Source organism: Rhinolophus ferrumequinum, chromosome 11 (genome assembly GCF_004115265.2).
Source record: "Rhinolophus ferrumequinum isolate MPI-CBG mRhiFer1 chromosome 11, mRhiFer1_v1.p, whole genome shotgun sequence".
Lineage (NCBI taxonomy): Eukaryota > Metazoa > Chordata > Mammalia > Chiroptera > Rhinolophidae > Rhinolophus > Rhinolophus ferrumequinum.
The window spans coordinates 63,251,166-63,266,230 of record NC_046294.1 but is presented as its reverse complement, the minus strand read 5'-3'; the positions used below and the strand labels follow the sequence as shown (position 1 = coordinate 63,266,230).

Here is a 15,065-nt window from a genome sequence, read left to right as displayed (position 1 = left end):
TACTCATATACTTGATTGATACTTTTCTTGGGTATTGAGTTTCAGAGTGTTGAAATAATTTTCCCTCAGAATATTGAAGACAATGCTTAAATGTCTTTTAGCTTCTGCTCTTCAGGTCAAAAAAATCCAACCACAGTATAATTACTAATATATTTCGTATGAATATTTTAGTCTCAGAAGTGTACAGAAACTTCTTTTTGTCCTTTTAATTCTGAAATTTAATGGTGTACCTTGTTGAGAGTCTTTTATGTTTTCCTTTCACTAAACATGTTGGGTATTTAGCAATCCTTTCATTCTGGAAAATATGTCTTAGTTACAGTAGCTTTTCTTATTTCTTTATTTTCTCTTTCTGGAACTCTTATTTGAGTTGGATGGTGGACATCTTGAATTGAGCCTTTGTTTTCTCATCTAGCTTCCATCTCTTTATTTTTTTTCTGGTTTCTGGGAGGTTTCTTTAAGTATATCTTTCAATCTTCAATTGACTCTTTTAGTTTGCTTTCATAATTTTTAATTCAAGCACTTCCTTTTTATGCTATGTGCTTTTAAAAAAATAGTATATTCTTTTTACTTCACACACACACACACACACGAGGTATGACAATTAAGTTCATGAATGTCTTGCAATGATGTTGCTAACCTTTTATGATATCAGAGGGATTATTCATTATGAATTTGTACCAACTGGACAAAGTTAATCAAGTTTACCATTTGGAAGTGCTGAAAAGGGTGCATGAAAAAGTTAGATGAGTTGAACATTTTGCCAACAGTTCATCGCTCTTGCATCACGACAATGCACCAGCTCACACAGCACTGTCTGTGAGGGAGTTTTTAGCCAGTAAACAAATAACTGTATTGGAACACCCTCCCTACTCACCTGATCTGGCCCCCAATGACTTCTTTCTTTACCTGAAGATAAAGGAACTATTGAAAGGAAGACATTTTGATGACATGCGGGACATCTAGGGTAATATAATGACAGCTCTGATGGCCATTCCAGAAAAAGAGTTCCAAAATTGCTCTGAAGGGTGGACTAGGTGTTTGCATCAGTGCATAGCTTCACAAGGGAGTACTTGGAAGGTGACCATAGTGATATTCAACAATGAGGTATATAGCACTTTTTCTAGGATGAGTTCACGAACTTAATTGTCCAACGTCATATACTAATATATATATATTTCTGAACATATACAGATTAATATTTGAAAGTATTTTCTGCTTTCTATATTTTCCCTGTTTCTTCCTTATTTTTTCCTTTTGGCTTCAGTCTCTCTCTTTTAGGTTAGGGGATTTTCTGAGATATTTAGAAAATATGTCTATATATAATTAAGATTGAATTACAAAAAAAGAAAAGGTTATTGTTAGATCTCCGTGCTTTGACAGAGCTTCTTGACTTACAAGGTTCACTGTGAATAAATGGGTAGAATCACTGACTTGAATCACTTCTAAATGTATTAGTGGGTAATTTTTCTTGATGCTTATCCTCTAGTTTCCATCCTAGGAGTGAGGAATAGCCAGAGATCTAAACCTAGAATTGTGGAAGTGAGTCAAGGTTACTGTTTATTATGTAGAGTTTCAATTAATCCCTCCCCCTGCCATTTTAAATAAGATATTGGCTCTCTTGCTTTCAATCAGGACTGGTACCACTTAGATCACAGGATCTCTGGTTGTCACCTTGGATAGAATAAACTCTGTTTTACATTTATGTGGCAGAGGGGTTCTGGTTTCTAACAACTCCTTATGCAAATTTTCAACATATTTTCCTGTTTATGATCTCATCATATATCCTTGCATTGAGAAATAATGGGGCCCTCCAGTTCCTCAGTTTTTCTAGTATTTAGAATAAATTAACTTGTTTCTTGCTGCTTCCCCGCCCCCTTGCACAAATCAGATCCAAGAAAGTTAAAAGCTAACAATGCACTAGTTCTACTTTTTGTCAAACTTTTGTTGAAAATTCTGCTCCTTCTCTGCTCTAACATTGTAGGTTATACTATTGTTACCAGAGAATGGGCTCTTTTCCGCGCGGTGTCCAGGTTCTTGGCATCTCGAGCAAAGAATTGAATGAGACAGAAATAAAGTGGTGAAAGAATAGTTTATTAGAAGAGATAGTACACTCCAAAGAAATAGGAGCGGACCCGAGCAGCAGAGAATGGCTGAAGGGCCCAAGGTGGCATTATTAGGAGAAAAAGGACACCCCAAAGGGTTTGGAGTGGGCTGAGCTCGAGAAGGCCCAAAGAAGAGGCTCGAAAGGCCCAAAGGCCAAGGACTCAGGCTCAAAAAAGGGCTGACTGGTTAGGACTTGGAGTTTTTATCCTTTTTTTCTCTAGAATGGGCTGTTCCTTTGCAGGCCTGAGACCACTTGATTGATACCTGTGATTGACAAGAGGCTATTATCTCATTTTTTTAGACTGATAAAGAGGCCCAGGTGTAACGAAGGTTATTGTGGCCTTTACTGCACAGGTGTGAATGGTCAGTTTAACCTAGTTGGGTATTGTGTACCCACTTGTTTCCTTATAGGGGTAGGTAATTACAATGAAAAGGGGAAGTTTTGGACAGAGAAGGGAGGTCTTTTGGGCGGTAATGCGGAGACCCGATGTCTGTCTCTAACTGCCTGCCTTGTTTTTCCCTTGAGAAACATGATCCCCATAAAATCTCTATGGGAAGTTGAGGGACAGGAAGTCTGTCCTTCTGTATCTGCTTCTGGCTGGGCAGGGGTGTAGAGCTGTCCGTACCTATTGGGCGAGTCATGGAACTCTTGCCCTGTGTGATCTTAGATGAGAGGAAGGGGCCTCAAGAGCTGCCTGGAAGATGGGGTTGGCTTCTTTGGTTGTGACTGGCAATTTTGTTGGGGGTATCCTTTGTATCCCCAAGTCCCCTAAATGAGGAAAAACAGATTTTAATTAATAAATCCGTTAGCTCTCTGGAGCCTGTGGCCATTCAACCGGTTATTTCGGTGGCGTCCATTGTTCTGGAGCTGGGCCCGGAATGGGTTGGAAAGAACATTAGGCTTCAGTGATTACAGTCAACAAGTATACTGGCCTAGGGGGTCCAGAATGTCTTGGGGGATGTTAAAAAGTCACAGGTTTTTAAGTAGTTATCTGAAGCAGGGGTGAGAGACATTCTGTGATTCAGGCTAGGGGCAATCTAGTGTAGGATTCAGAAACGGATTAGAAGAGTAATCAAAGCCAGAGGCTAAGGAGCTAAGAAACGAGGGAAAAGGAAACTTAAAGTTTCTATAGTGAGAGGGCTCCGATATCACCATTGCAGTTTCTTTAGTATGATTTTAATGGGGTTGATAAGGAAGCAGAGATAAGATCCTTCTTTTAATTTACTGCATTTTTTATCCTGAAGTTCTTTATAATTGTTTTTTTCCCCAAGGTACATATTTTACTTTGGTAATCATGACAGTAATCAATATAAAGATAATCCTGTTTCACTTCTTATAAAACCTACTACCACCCCCAAATGCCTATGAAACCATAAATAAAGACAGCTAATCTCTGAACTGCCATAATGGTCATGGAGACAACTATCATCTCCGTCATGACTGGACCTTCCTTTTCTACTCACTCATTGATTGGACCTTACTCTGTGTTTGTGTCTCCTACAAGGACAATTCGTTACTCTTGAGATGCTAAGCAGGCCTACTGTCTCCCTCTGCCTCTCCTAACTCTCTCTTATTATTAACCCTCTACTATCACTGCCTACCTATGCCCTCCCTTTCATAACCTTTCTTATCCTCATCTCAGATCTCTGCCTACTTCCTATAACTCTGTTACTACGCTTGTGTTGAAATAGGATTTCTATATTAGTAAAATGCCCACTGATATAGAGTGACCAGAGGCTGCGGAGTGTATAGGATCAACATGGGAAGTCAGTTTTTCATGATGTGGTGTCATGAGAACACTCATGTATCATTAAATCACTATTTTCAAGAAAACCTAATTATACCATAAAAACTGTATCATTCAAGTTGTCATATATGGTACTTGTTAAGATGTGGTGTTTTGTGCATATATGTAGCACACTTTGGCAGATTATTCACTCACCTACTTTTCATTAGGCATAGGTTTCTTAGAAGTTCTTCTTATTAAAGTATTTTATTTGCCCAATATTGAAATATTAAACTTTTTTTTCCCCGTGAGCTCAGCTGAACATGCTTTAAGTGAATTTCAAATACAAGAATATTTTTGTATTAGCTTAAGTTTAATCAGAAAAAGAGAATTCACTGTGGGCCATTCAAGTAAAAGTTAGCTATTTAAATTATTGGAAGAACTATGAATGGAAAGGGAAAGTCATCAGCAGATTTTCGGAAATCAGGACATTTCAAGGATCAAAGGAAATTTCCAAAAATTGTTTCAGCTGCCTACAATATTAACGAGGATAATACATAGAAGGGTACCAAGAAGGCACTGGCAAAACTTTACATCTAGGTTTTGTGAAACCTAGAAACCTCCTGTTGTTGTCCTGGGAGCCAATAATTTCCGTTTCCAGGTCTCTCGGTGGTGGACCTCTTAACTTCACAGTGTTCCATGTACTTCTTAGGGAATTCCCTGTTGTACATGGTTTGGAACTTAGGCTTTCATATTCAAAACTTGATTACATTAGTGTTCCAAAGGTGGTCCGGCTTGTGATAACAAAGCTTTCAGGAGACTGATGGATCAATCAGAATACCAGACTCTTAAATTACAGTGAAAGCTATAACTGCTCAAGAGAATAGATAGTAATAGCACCAGTTTGAGCTTTACCTTCAATCCCCATGGGCAAGCTCCTCAGGAAGCCTAATTAGCAGAAGGTTGCTAGTTGAGCATAAAATCAACAAGGGGAATTAATTATAGGATTTGAATGTTTAAAAGCAGGAGGCTGAAATAGCCTCATATATCTATTGCAACAATAAACATATAGACATTTACCTTCCAGAAAGATCCAACAATCAAATTGGCTCTTGAATGGTGCCAGTAAGAGTCTCTGTCAACATTAAGTTTCACAGAGAGTTGAGAAGTCTCATCAATACTCTTTCTGATTGGCACATTCTTTTTTATGTTAATTCATTGAATAAGGTTAATGTCAAGTTTTTCTATCCTGAAGAAATTGTTTCTTTGAGAAGTGTTTAGGGGCAATTATTTTATTATTATTTCCTCCCTTTTTAATGAAAAGGAAGAATACTTGCTATCATCTGCATCTACAGATACTAAAAATGAAGTTGGTAGCTAGTATCCTACATAAACTTTTATTGCACATTTTAACTTTTAATTACTTAGAAGCCTCTCTTACCTTGACTGAATATTTTGAAGAGGGAAACACATCTCATTCACTTTTGTTTAGTAAATATAGATGTTTAACAAAGTTGATTGAATGAATGAATGAGTGGCTGAATAATATCCAACATAAGTGGCTTTGTACTAATGTGTTCAGATTTTGCCTTGGAAGATATTTAAATAGAAGTTGGATGGACATTTGTTAAAAATGCTATAGGGAAAAATCCAATGTCCATTTTCATGTTTAATTTTGTGAACATTTTCAAAATTCTCAATTATGTTAGAAACTTCAATGGAATCTAAATCTGTTTAGGTAGAGACAATTGCTAGCAATGAATGGTGACATAGGGAATAGCTAGTAGAAAAGAAGGTGGCTAGCATTCTCAAACATAAGGTAACTACTTATTTTATTGAATGTATTTTTAAAATTTTCCAATTTTGATGTATAGTTAATATGTAACATTTTGTAAATTTAAGGCATACAACTTGGTGATTTGATACATGTATATATTGCAAAATAATTACCACAATAATAGTTAATATATCCATCCACTCATATAATTACCTTTTTGTATGTGCTTATAGTGAGAACATTTAAGATCTACTCTGTTAGTGTTATGGATTCCAGGACCGTAAAAACCCCAAGCGGCACTCAGAGAGTTAGGAAGGTCAGCTTTATTATGCCGGCAGGCTCAGAGGGATCCTTCCCAAAGACTGAGCCCCTAGGAGGTTTTGACCAGGTTTTTATGGGTTGGGGACTTCCTGGAGTTGGGGAAGGGGTAGGTGTCATCTGGTGATTGGCTCAGGGTGTGGCTTGGAGGGGGTTATATGGAAGTGGGCTGGGGCTTAGGCTGGTGTCTTCTCTCTGCGCAGACCACAATTTTAGGTCAGTTTCTCCATCATTAGCAAATTTCTCTATACAATACAGCATTGTTAACTATAGTTACCATGTGGTACCTTTGATCCCCTGAACTTATAACTGAAAGTTTGTACCCTTTAACCAACATCTCCCCATTTTCCTCACCCCAGCCCCTGGCAACCACTGTTCTACTCTGTTTCTATGAGTTCAGCTTTTTTAGATTTAGATGTGAGATCACGCAGTATTTTTCTTTCTCTGTTTGGCTTATTTCATTTAGCATTGATGGGAGAACTGACCTAAAATGGTGGCCCCAGCAGAGAGAGAAGTCCCCAGCCTAAGCCCCAGCCCACTTCCACATAACCCCCTCCAAGCCACACCCCGAGCCAATCACCAGATGACACCTACCTCTTCCCCAACTCCAGGAAGTCCCCAACCCATAAAAACCTGGTCAAAACCTTCTAGGGGCTCAGTCTTTTGGGAAGGATCCCGCTGAGCCCGCCGGCATAATAAAGCTGACTCTCCTAACTCTCTGAGTGCCACTTGGATTCTTTCTGGTCCTGGTATCCATAAACTAATGGATACCAGGACTGGATCCCTGACTGGGAAACGCAACCACGCTGGCCCCTTGAGCCACTGGTTTGGGCAAGAGCTGGCCGTAAGGTGGTGGGAGAGTCGACACCGGGCTAGGCGCACCCTGCTGATTTTGGCAGGCCTGGGACTGGCGACCCCTGCTGGCTTTGGCCTGTGACTCCCTGCTGGGCCCCCAGTAGAAAGAAAGGATAAACAGTCAACCAGGACATTGGACACGGTAAGACCCTGGGGCCCGGATCCAGTTAGGCCTGCCTGAGGGCAGAAGGGGAGCTTGATCACCTCCTGCTGAGTCCCACTTCAGATTCTAGTTAGGGTCATTCCGGGGGAGGGCGTCTTTCCTCCCTGAATGAATGTATGTGTGCTTGGTCCCAAACGGGATTCTGTGTGGATCCATGGACTGTCAGCTCCCGAGTGAGCCCCAACCTGTGTTCCGTGTTAGCGTCGTATGGCATAACGGTGATTCGCACTCTCGGAATGCGACTGGGCCCGGAGCTTATACGGGCACACCTTAGCCAAGACATACCCAAAGTTCCCGTGAAGGACACAGCCAGGCGGCTGCCTGATTGAGACCCTTCCCTTGTCTATGTGACACCGAACATCATGGGAGGGAGTCACGGAAAACCCACGGTTCTAAACTTCAGGTTGAAGAATTTCAGGAAAGTTTTCAGAGGTGACTGGGGGTCAAAATGACCCCCGGACGTCTCCGCACTTTATGTGAACTGGAGTGGCCAAGTTTTGATGTGGGATGGCCCCCAGAAGGCACTCTTGACCTCCCCACGATTTTCGCCGAGTCTACATAGTTGTCACTGGGACCCCAGGACATCCAGACCAGTTCCCTTACATTGACTCGTGGTTGGAAATAGCCCGAACCCTTCTTCCTTGGGTACGGTTCTGCTCCGATAGTAAGGTTGCACAGAACCCACGAGGCCATGCCCAGAAAGACATGGCTAAGGCCATTTACCAGGGGGACCCCAATGAAGACTCACCTCTACCTCCCTATGCACCATGGCCAATGGCTGGCATGGCCCTGCTGCTTCCAGACACTCTGCTTCCAGCCTCAGCCTCCCCGTGGTCCCAACCCAACCAGCCTGGAGCCTGACTTCATAGGATTAGAGGGAATCGAGTTGGACTGAGGGGGACTGGGCTCATTCGAACTTGGCCCCCACGAACCCACGGTTGACTTAGATGTAGGGGGCCAAATAGTGACTTTTATGGTAGATACTGGAGCAGAACACTCAGTAGTCACCATGCTGGGGACCGCTTGGGGACCATAGAGTCACCATAATGGGAGCCACTGGGGATCAAGCTAAGAGTCAACCGTTCTGCCAGGCTCAGACTTGTAAATTAGGAGGACACACCGTGTCACACGAGTTCCTCTACTTACCAGACTGCCCAATCCCATTCCTGGGACACGACCTCCTTACCAAGTTAGGGGCGCAAATCTCCTTCAAACCATCAGGTCAAGCCACCATGTCACTGCAGCCCCCGTCAGAGGGACTTACTCTGTCACCACCCCGAGGGAAGAAAAGTGGAGGCTCTACGGGACCGGCAGTGTAGAACAGAACCCAGAAGCCTACAGGGCTGATTTCCTGGAGCTTTGGGCTGAAGATAACCCGCCTGGGCTAGCAAAACATAAGGCCCCAGTTTTGGTGAAACTGAGACCTGGAGCTCAACACCAATGGCTACGTCAATACCCCATCTCCAGGGAAGCTCGGGCAGGAAATCAAGAACACCTCGTCCGTCTCAGAGCAGCAGGGATACTGGTAGAGTGCCAGTTGCCATGGAATACGCCCCTTCTGCCGGTAAGGAAGTCTAATGGAGAATACCGGCCAGTACAAGATTTAAGAGCGGTAAACCAAGCAACAGTCTCCCGACACGCCGTAGTCCCAAATCCGTATACCCTCCCCAGTCAGCTGCCCCCAGAAGCTGGATGGCTCACCTGTGTGGACCTGAAAGATGTATTCTTCTGCATTTGGTTGGCGCCCCAGAGCCAATCACTGTTCACCTTCAAATGGACTGAACTTGATACCGGCCGGCAGCTTCAGCTGACATGGACTCGGCTCCCAGAGGACTTCAAAAACTCCCCAATCCTCTTTGGGGAAGCGGTAGCCTCAGATTTAGCCACCTTCCCTTGAGAAGAATCCCGCTGCACTCTATTGCAATATGTGGATGATCTGCTTTTAGCCTGTGCCACCGAAACCGAGTGCCAAACCGCAACATGGGCACACCTGTCCCACTTAGCCGAGACAGGGTATAGAGTCTCCTGGAAGAAAGCCCAGCTCTGCAGAGAACAAGTACAATACTTGGGCTTTGTCATGTCCAAAGGACAGCAGGCCCTCAGCACCGAGCAGAAGAAAGTCATCACTTCCCTCCCTCGGCCCACCAACTGGAGAGTGCTCTGTGAGTTTCTCGGGGCCACCGGCTTCTGCCAGATCTGGATTCCTGGCTTTTTGGCAAAGCTCGGCCCTTATATGAGGCTCTAACTGGTCAAGAAAAGGCTCCCATGCTATGGACAGAAGATCAAGAACACGCCTTCCAGCAGCTCAAGAGCTCACCAGCCCTAGGGTTACCTGATGCTGAGAGGCCATTCCACTTATTCATCTATGAAAGGGACAAAATAACCTTTGGACTGCTGGCCTAAATAGTTGGACCATGGCTCCGTCCCATCGTCTACCTCTCAAAGAAACTAGACCCGGTAGCAGTGGGTTGGCCACCATGCCTGTGGGCCCTAGCAGCCACTGTGATTCTCATCAAAGAGGCAGATAAGCTCACCTTAGGCCAGAGAGTCATAGTTAAAGTACCCCACTCGGTCACCACCTGAATGAACAGTCAAGGACGCTGATGGCTGTCGAATGCATGGCTGACTCAGTATCAAGGGCTACTCCTGGAAAACATTCAATCTCGTTAGAAACTGTGCGCACCCTGAACCCAGCCACTTTCCTGCCAACTGAGGAAGGGGATCTGGAACATAACTGTATAGAAGTTACCAACGAGGTCTACGCCACCAGACCCGACCTCCAGGACAGCCCACATTCTAACTTGGACCTTACTCTGTATACTGACGGCAGCAGCTTCCTGAAGGATGGAAAACATCACACAGGGTATGCGGTCACTACCACAGAAGAGGTACTTGAGGCAGGGAACAGGCAGAACTGTGGGCAATACTAAGAGCCCTTACTCTCTCCGAGGGCCGAAAAGTCAACATCTACACAGACTCTCGGTATGCTTTTGCAACCGTCCATATCCATGGGGCTATATAAAAAGAAAGAGGCCTTCTGACCACGGAGGGAAAAACTATGAAAAGTAAACAAAAAATCCTTAAGCTCCTACAAGCCATTTGGCTTCCCCAGCAGGTTGCAGTTATCCGTTGTTGGGGCCACCAGAGAGGCAATGAGCCCTCAGCAGTCGGGAACCGGCTCGCCAACACCAAGGCTAAATCATCGGCGATGGGAAGCCCTAGTGAACTACTCTTGGTCACTAACACTACCACCACGTCCCTCATGCGGTACACAAAAGAAGAACTCAGAAGGGCAAAGTCAGAAGGGGCCACCAGATTGCCACAAAGGTGGTGGCAACTGCCCGATGGAAAACTCTTCATCCCAGCCCTGCTAGGTCCTCAAGTAACCGCTGAATATCACAAGCTAACCCACTTAGGAAAAACTGCTCTCGAGGGCCTCCTAGCCAAAAACTTCTACATTAGCTGGCTGTCAGCTCTTTGCAAGCCCATTGGAGAACGCTGCCTCACTTGTGCAAAGAACAATCCAAAGTCCGGCCCTAGCCCCATCCCCAGGATTCAGAGAAGCGGTACCGCACCTTTTGAGGACCTCAAAGTCAACTTCACTGACATAACTAACTGCCGTGGTACTAAGTACTTGCTGGTCCTGGTCTGTACCTACTTTAGGTGGGTCGAAGCCTTCCCCACTCGAACTGAGAAGAGCCGTGAAGTAGCTAAGGTCCTCCTCAGGGTGATTATCCCCCACTACGGGATTCCACTTTCTATCCACAGTGACAACGGGCCAGCTTTCATAGCAGAACTCCTCCAGACAGTAACCAGAGCCTTGGGAATCAACTGGAGACTCCATACAGCATACCGACCACAAAGCTCAGGGAAAGTTGAAAGCATGAACCGTGCCCTCAAGGAGACATTAGCTAAACTCCACCAGGAGACCTCCCTAGGGTGGGTGGATCTCCTACCCGTAGCAGTCCCTTGGGCGCGCTGCACCCCTGGCAAATCTGGATTCTCTCCCTTCGAAATTATGTTCGGGAGGCCTCCTCCCCTGCTGACCAGCCTCCCTGGCGACATATGCCAGTTGGGGTTCTCCAACCTCCAAAACCAGATGGCCACGCTAGGCAAGGTCCTCACAGATGTACGTGCTTACATTCTGGAAAGGGCCCCGATTTCTCTCGGGCCCCGGTACACCCCTTTACCCTGGGAGATCAAGTCTGGGTCAAAGATTGGAAGCGCGAGCTTCTCCGACCCCCCAGTGTGGACAGGCCCTCACACTGTCATACTTGTTACTCCCACTGCTCTGAAAGTTTCAGGCATTGCTCCGTGGATCCATCACACTCGAGTTAAAAGAGCCCAGCTGGAGGACGACGCCTGGATCTCCCAACCTGACCCAGCCTGTCCACTCCGTCTGACCCTCAAGAAACAGCCCGGGTGAGCCTCGCCATCATCTGCCCGGCCTCTGTCTTCACTGTCATTGGACTCCTACTATTTCTAGCCTTTGCTGGTCCTCTTGGCTCCTACCCCTCGCGGGCCCACTCCTCACCATCCTCCTCCCTGCTACCATCGGGCCATGCATACTTAACGCTGTCATACGTTTCATAGAGACTTCCGTCACCTGTGGGGCTACAGCCCGGATCCTTGCCCTACGGGGTTATTATCCTCTTAGCCAATATGATGATCTCTAAGTTGTTACCACTTACGATCATCAACAGTGGGGTTATGATGGGGGAACTGACTTAAAATGGTGGCCCGAGCGAAGAGAGAAGGCCCCAGCCTAAGCCCCAGCCCACTTCTGCATAACCCCCTCCAAACCACACCCGGAGCCGATCACCAGATGACACCTACCCCTTCCCCAACTCCAGGAAGTCCCCAACCCATAAAAACCTGCTCAAAACCTTGCTGGGGGCTCAGTATTTTGGGAAAGATCCTGCTGATCCCGCTGAGCCCGCCGTGGTAATAAAGCTGACCTTCCTAACTCTCTGAGTGCCGCTTGGGTTCTTTCCGGTCCTCGTATCCGTAACAGCATAATGCCCTCCAGTTTTATCCATGTTATTGCGAATGGCAATAACAGAAGGGTTTCCTTTCTCATGGCTGAATAATACACACACACACACACACACACACACACACACACACACACACATTTTCTCTATTGATTTATCCATTAATGAACATTTAGGTGATTTTCATGTTTTGGCTATTGTTAATAATGCTGCAATAAACATTGGGGTGCAGATCTCTCTTCAAGATAGTGATTTCATTTTCTTTGGATATATACTGAGAAGTGGGATTACTGGATCATATGGTAGTTCTACTTTTAATTTTCTGAGGAACCTCTGTACTGTTTTCTATAGTAGCTGCAGTATTTTACATTCCCACCAACAGTATACAAATGTTGCCTTTCCTCTACCTCTTTGCTAGAACTGATTTCTTATTTCTTGATAGCAACCAGCCTAACAAATGTGAGCTGATTATCTCAGTGTTTTGATTTGCTTTTCCCTAGTGACTAATGTTGAGCATTTTTTCATGTACTTGTTGGCTGTAAGTTTTCTTTTGAAAAATGTCAATTCAAGTAATTTGCCTGTTTTAAAATCAGGTTATTTACTTTTTTTTTTTTTTTTTTGCTATTGAGTTGTATGAATTCCTTATATATTTTATACATCAACTTCTTATTGTTACTGTGTAAAAAGGTCTGTATGCTCGCCCCACGAAAGGCAAAACTGGAGAAGCAACCTTGGTGGAAGAAAAGCAGGTTTATTCCAAAATACCAGCATTAAGGGAAGACAGTGTATCCCTGTCAAAAAACTGCCTTCCTTCTCTTAACACACCACCAAAAGATTTTATAGGCACAAGGAGGGGCACAACAAAGGAAGGAGAAGTTGGTCAGGCAATTCTAGGAAAAAGCTCTTCCTAGAGGCTTGTGTGCCTCAGGGTCAGGAGTGGATGGATCCATGCAGATGCAAAAACCTCTGGAAAAGTCACTGGGCCAAAGTAAACAGAACCATTGAAACTGGTATGCATAGTAAATGCTTAGCAAAAAAAGTTATTCAGGTTTGGCTGGAGAGGAGGGAAGCAAAGCAGAGAGAAAAACTTTCAAAAAGTCCCAAGCCAAACCGCAGTCAAACTGAATTACACCAGAGGTTTAAATCTCAAAATAGAAGATATAGGGTCACCATTACATTATCAGATATATGGTCGGAAAGTATTTTCTCCCATTCTATAGGTTGCATTTTCATTTTGTTGATTGTTTCTTTTGCTTTACAGAAGCTTTATAGCTTAATGCAGTCCCACTTATTGATTTTTGCTCTTGTTTCCTGTGTTGTTGGTATCATATTAAAAAAAATCATTTCAAAGATCAATGTCAATAAGCTTTTTACTTGTTTTCTTCCAGGAGATTTTTGGTTTCAGCTCTTGTATTTAAGTCTTTAATCTATTTTGAGTTAAATTTTGTGGATAGTATAAGATAGAAACCTAGTTTCATTCTTTTGCGTGTGACTATCCAGTTTTCCTAATATTTATTGAAGAGGCTATCTTTTCCCCATTGTGTGTTTTTGGCTCCTTTGTCAAATATTATTTGACCATAGATGTGCGGGTTTATTTCTGGGCTCTCAGTTGTGCTTCATTGTTCTGTGTGTCTGTTCCTATACCAATACTATACTGTTGGATTACTATAGTTTTGTAAGATATTTAGTTTGAAATCAGCAAGTGTGATGCAACCAGCTTTGTTCTTTCTCCAGATTGCTTCAGTTATTCAGGATCTTTGTGGTTTTGATGTAGATGATATTGGATCTGCCGGCAGTTTCTGAGTGCGGGCCGGGATCGTGTCTCGTGAAGCCGAAGAATGGAAACACGGACCAGGGAGAGGCGAAAAGTTTTAAAAAGCGGATAGTTTATTAGAGGCAGGAGAAGAGGTTGCAGCTCCCGAGCGGGAGCGGGTCCCGAATGGGGGGTGCCTGTGACTGAGGCAAAAGTTCCTACTTTTATACCTTCCCTTTGTCTGTTTGGGGAAGGGGAGCTCTTTGGAGAACGGAACTGTTTGAAGAAGGGAACTTGTTTGAAGAAGGGAACTGGCGCCTTCTAATGAAATTCGTCTCCCAGGTTTGTTCTGCTTGCCCATCCTAAAGGAATTAGCAAAGTCTCCCACTCTTATCTATCAGATCAGCTCCCTTTGTCAGGCCAAAAGGAATTTTATGATTAATTTCAGGGCCTTGTTACATTATGTCCTGGAGCAAAGGAGTGATTTCAAAACCTGAAGTTTTAGGATATGGCTGTCTTTGTTTATTCCACCAAGGACCTCCCTGCCTACCTAGGGACATGTTAGCTAACCTGTTTCAGTTTTATATGAATTTTAGGATTTTGTTTTTTCCTATTTCTGTAAAAAAAAGAAAAAAAGAAAAAAAAAGCCATTGGAATCTTTACAGGGATTTCAGATTGCATTGAATCTATAGATGACTTTGGATAGTGTGAACATTTAAACAATATTAATTCTTTCCATCTATGAACATGGGATACCTTTCCATGTATTTGTATCTTCTTCAATTTGTTTTATCAGTGTCTTGTAGTTTTCAGTATACAGATCTTTTACAGATCTTTAACCATACCGATCTGGTTAAATTTGTTCCAAAGTATTTTATAGTTTTTGATGCACAATCATTTACATATTATCATGGCTGCTCTTGACAACAAGAGAGTTCAGTCATCGCAACAGAGAGCATGGAGTCCAAAGTTGGAAATACTTACTGTCTGGTCCTATACAGAAAAAGTGTGCCAAATTCTAAATTAAACCTAAATATTAATTTCAGTCTTTGTCCTCAAGGTGAGAGTACTAGCAGTATAAATGGTTACAAAAAATGGAGTGTGTTGAGTTAGTGATTGAGTGCCTGAGAGGAGATGGAGCGGTCTTCATTATGCAGATGAGTGTCTTGAAACACAATTCTTCATAAAATATGCCTAGGGAGATGGTGACATTCCAGATAGATGACAGGGCACTAGAATGGCTTAGGATATTGTTTAGATGGAGTATAAAAACTATAGGAGTGGGAGCTTGAGGAATTTGGTTAGGAGAAAGAGAGAGTCAGGAAAAAGCCTAAAGTCTGCAATTCAGAAGATATTTGGGAGCTTTCTGAAGTTG

The 15,065-nt window shown here is 43.6% G+C and overlaps 1 protein-coding gene across 1 annotated transcript; it reads left to right on the top strand.

The window, feature by feature from the left end:
- The first annotated feature begins 7,634 nt into the window (after positions 1 to 7,634).
- Positions 7,635 to 8,840, top strand: LOC117029760 (uncharacterized). The gene is made up of 2 exons (XM_033118946.1): positions 7,635 to 7,828; positions 8,093 to 8,840. Exons 1-2 carry the CDS (start codon positions 7,635 to 7,637, stop codon positions 8,838 to 8,840), a joined length of 942 nt encoding a protein of 313 aa, XP_032974837.1.
- Positions 8,841 to 15,065: the final 6,225 nt, after the last annotated feature.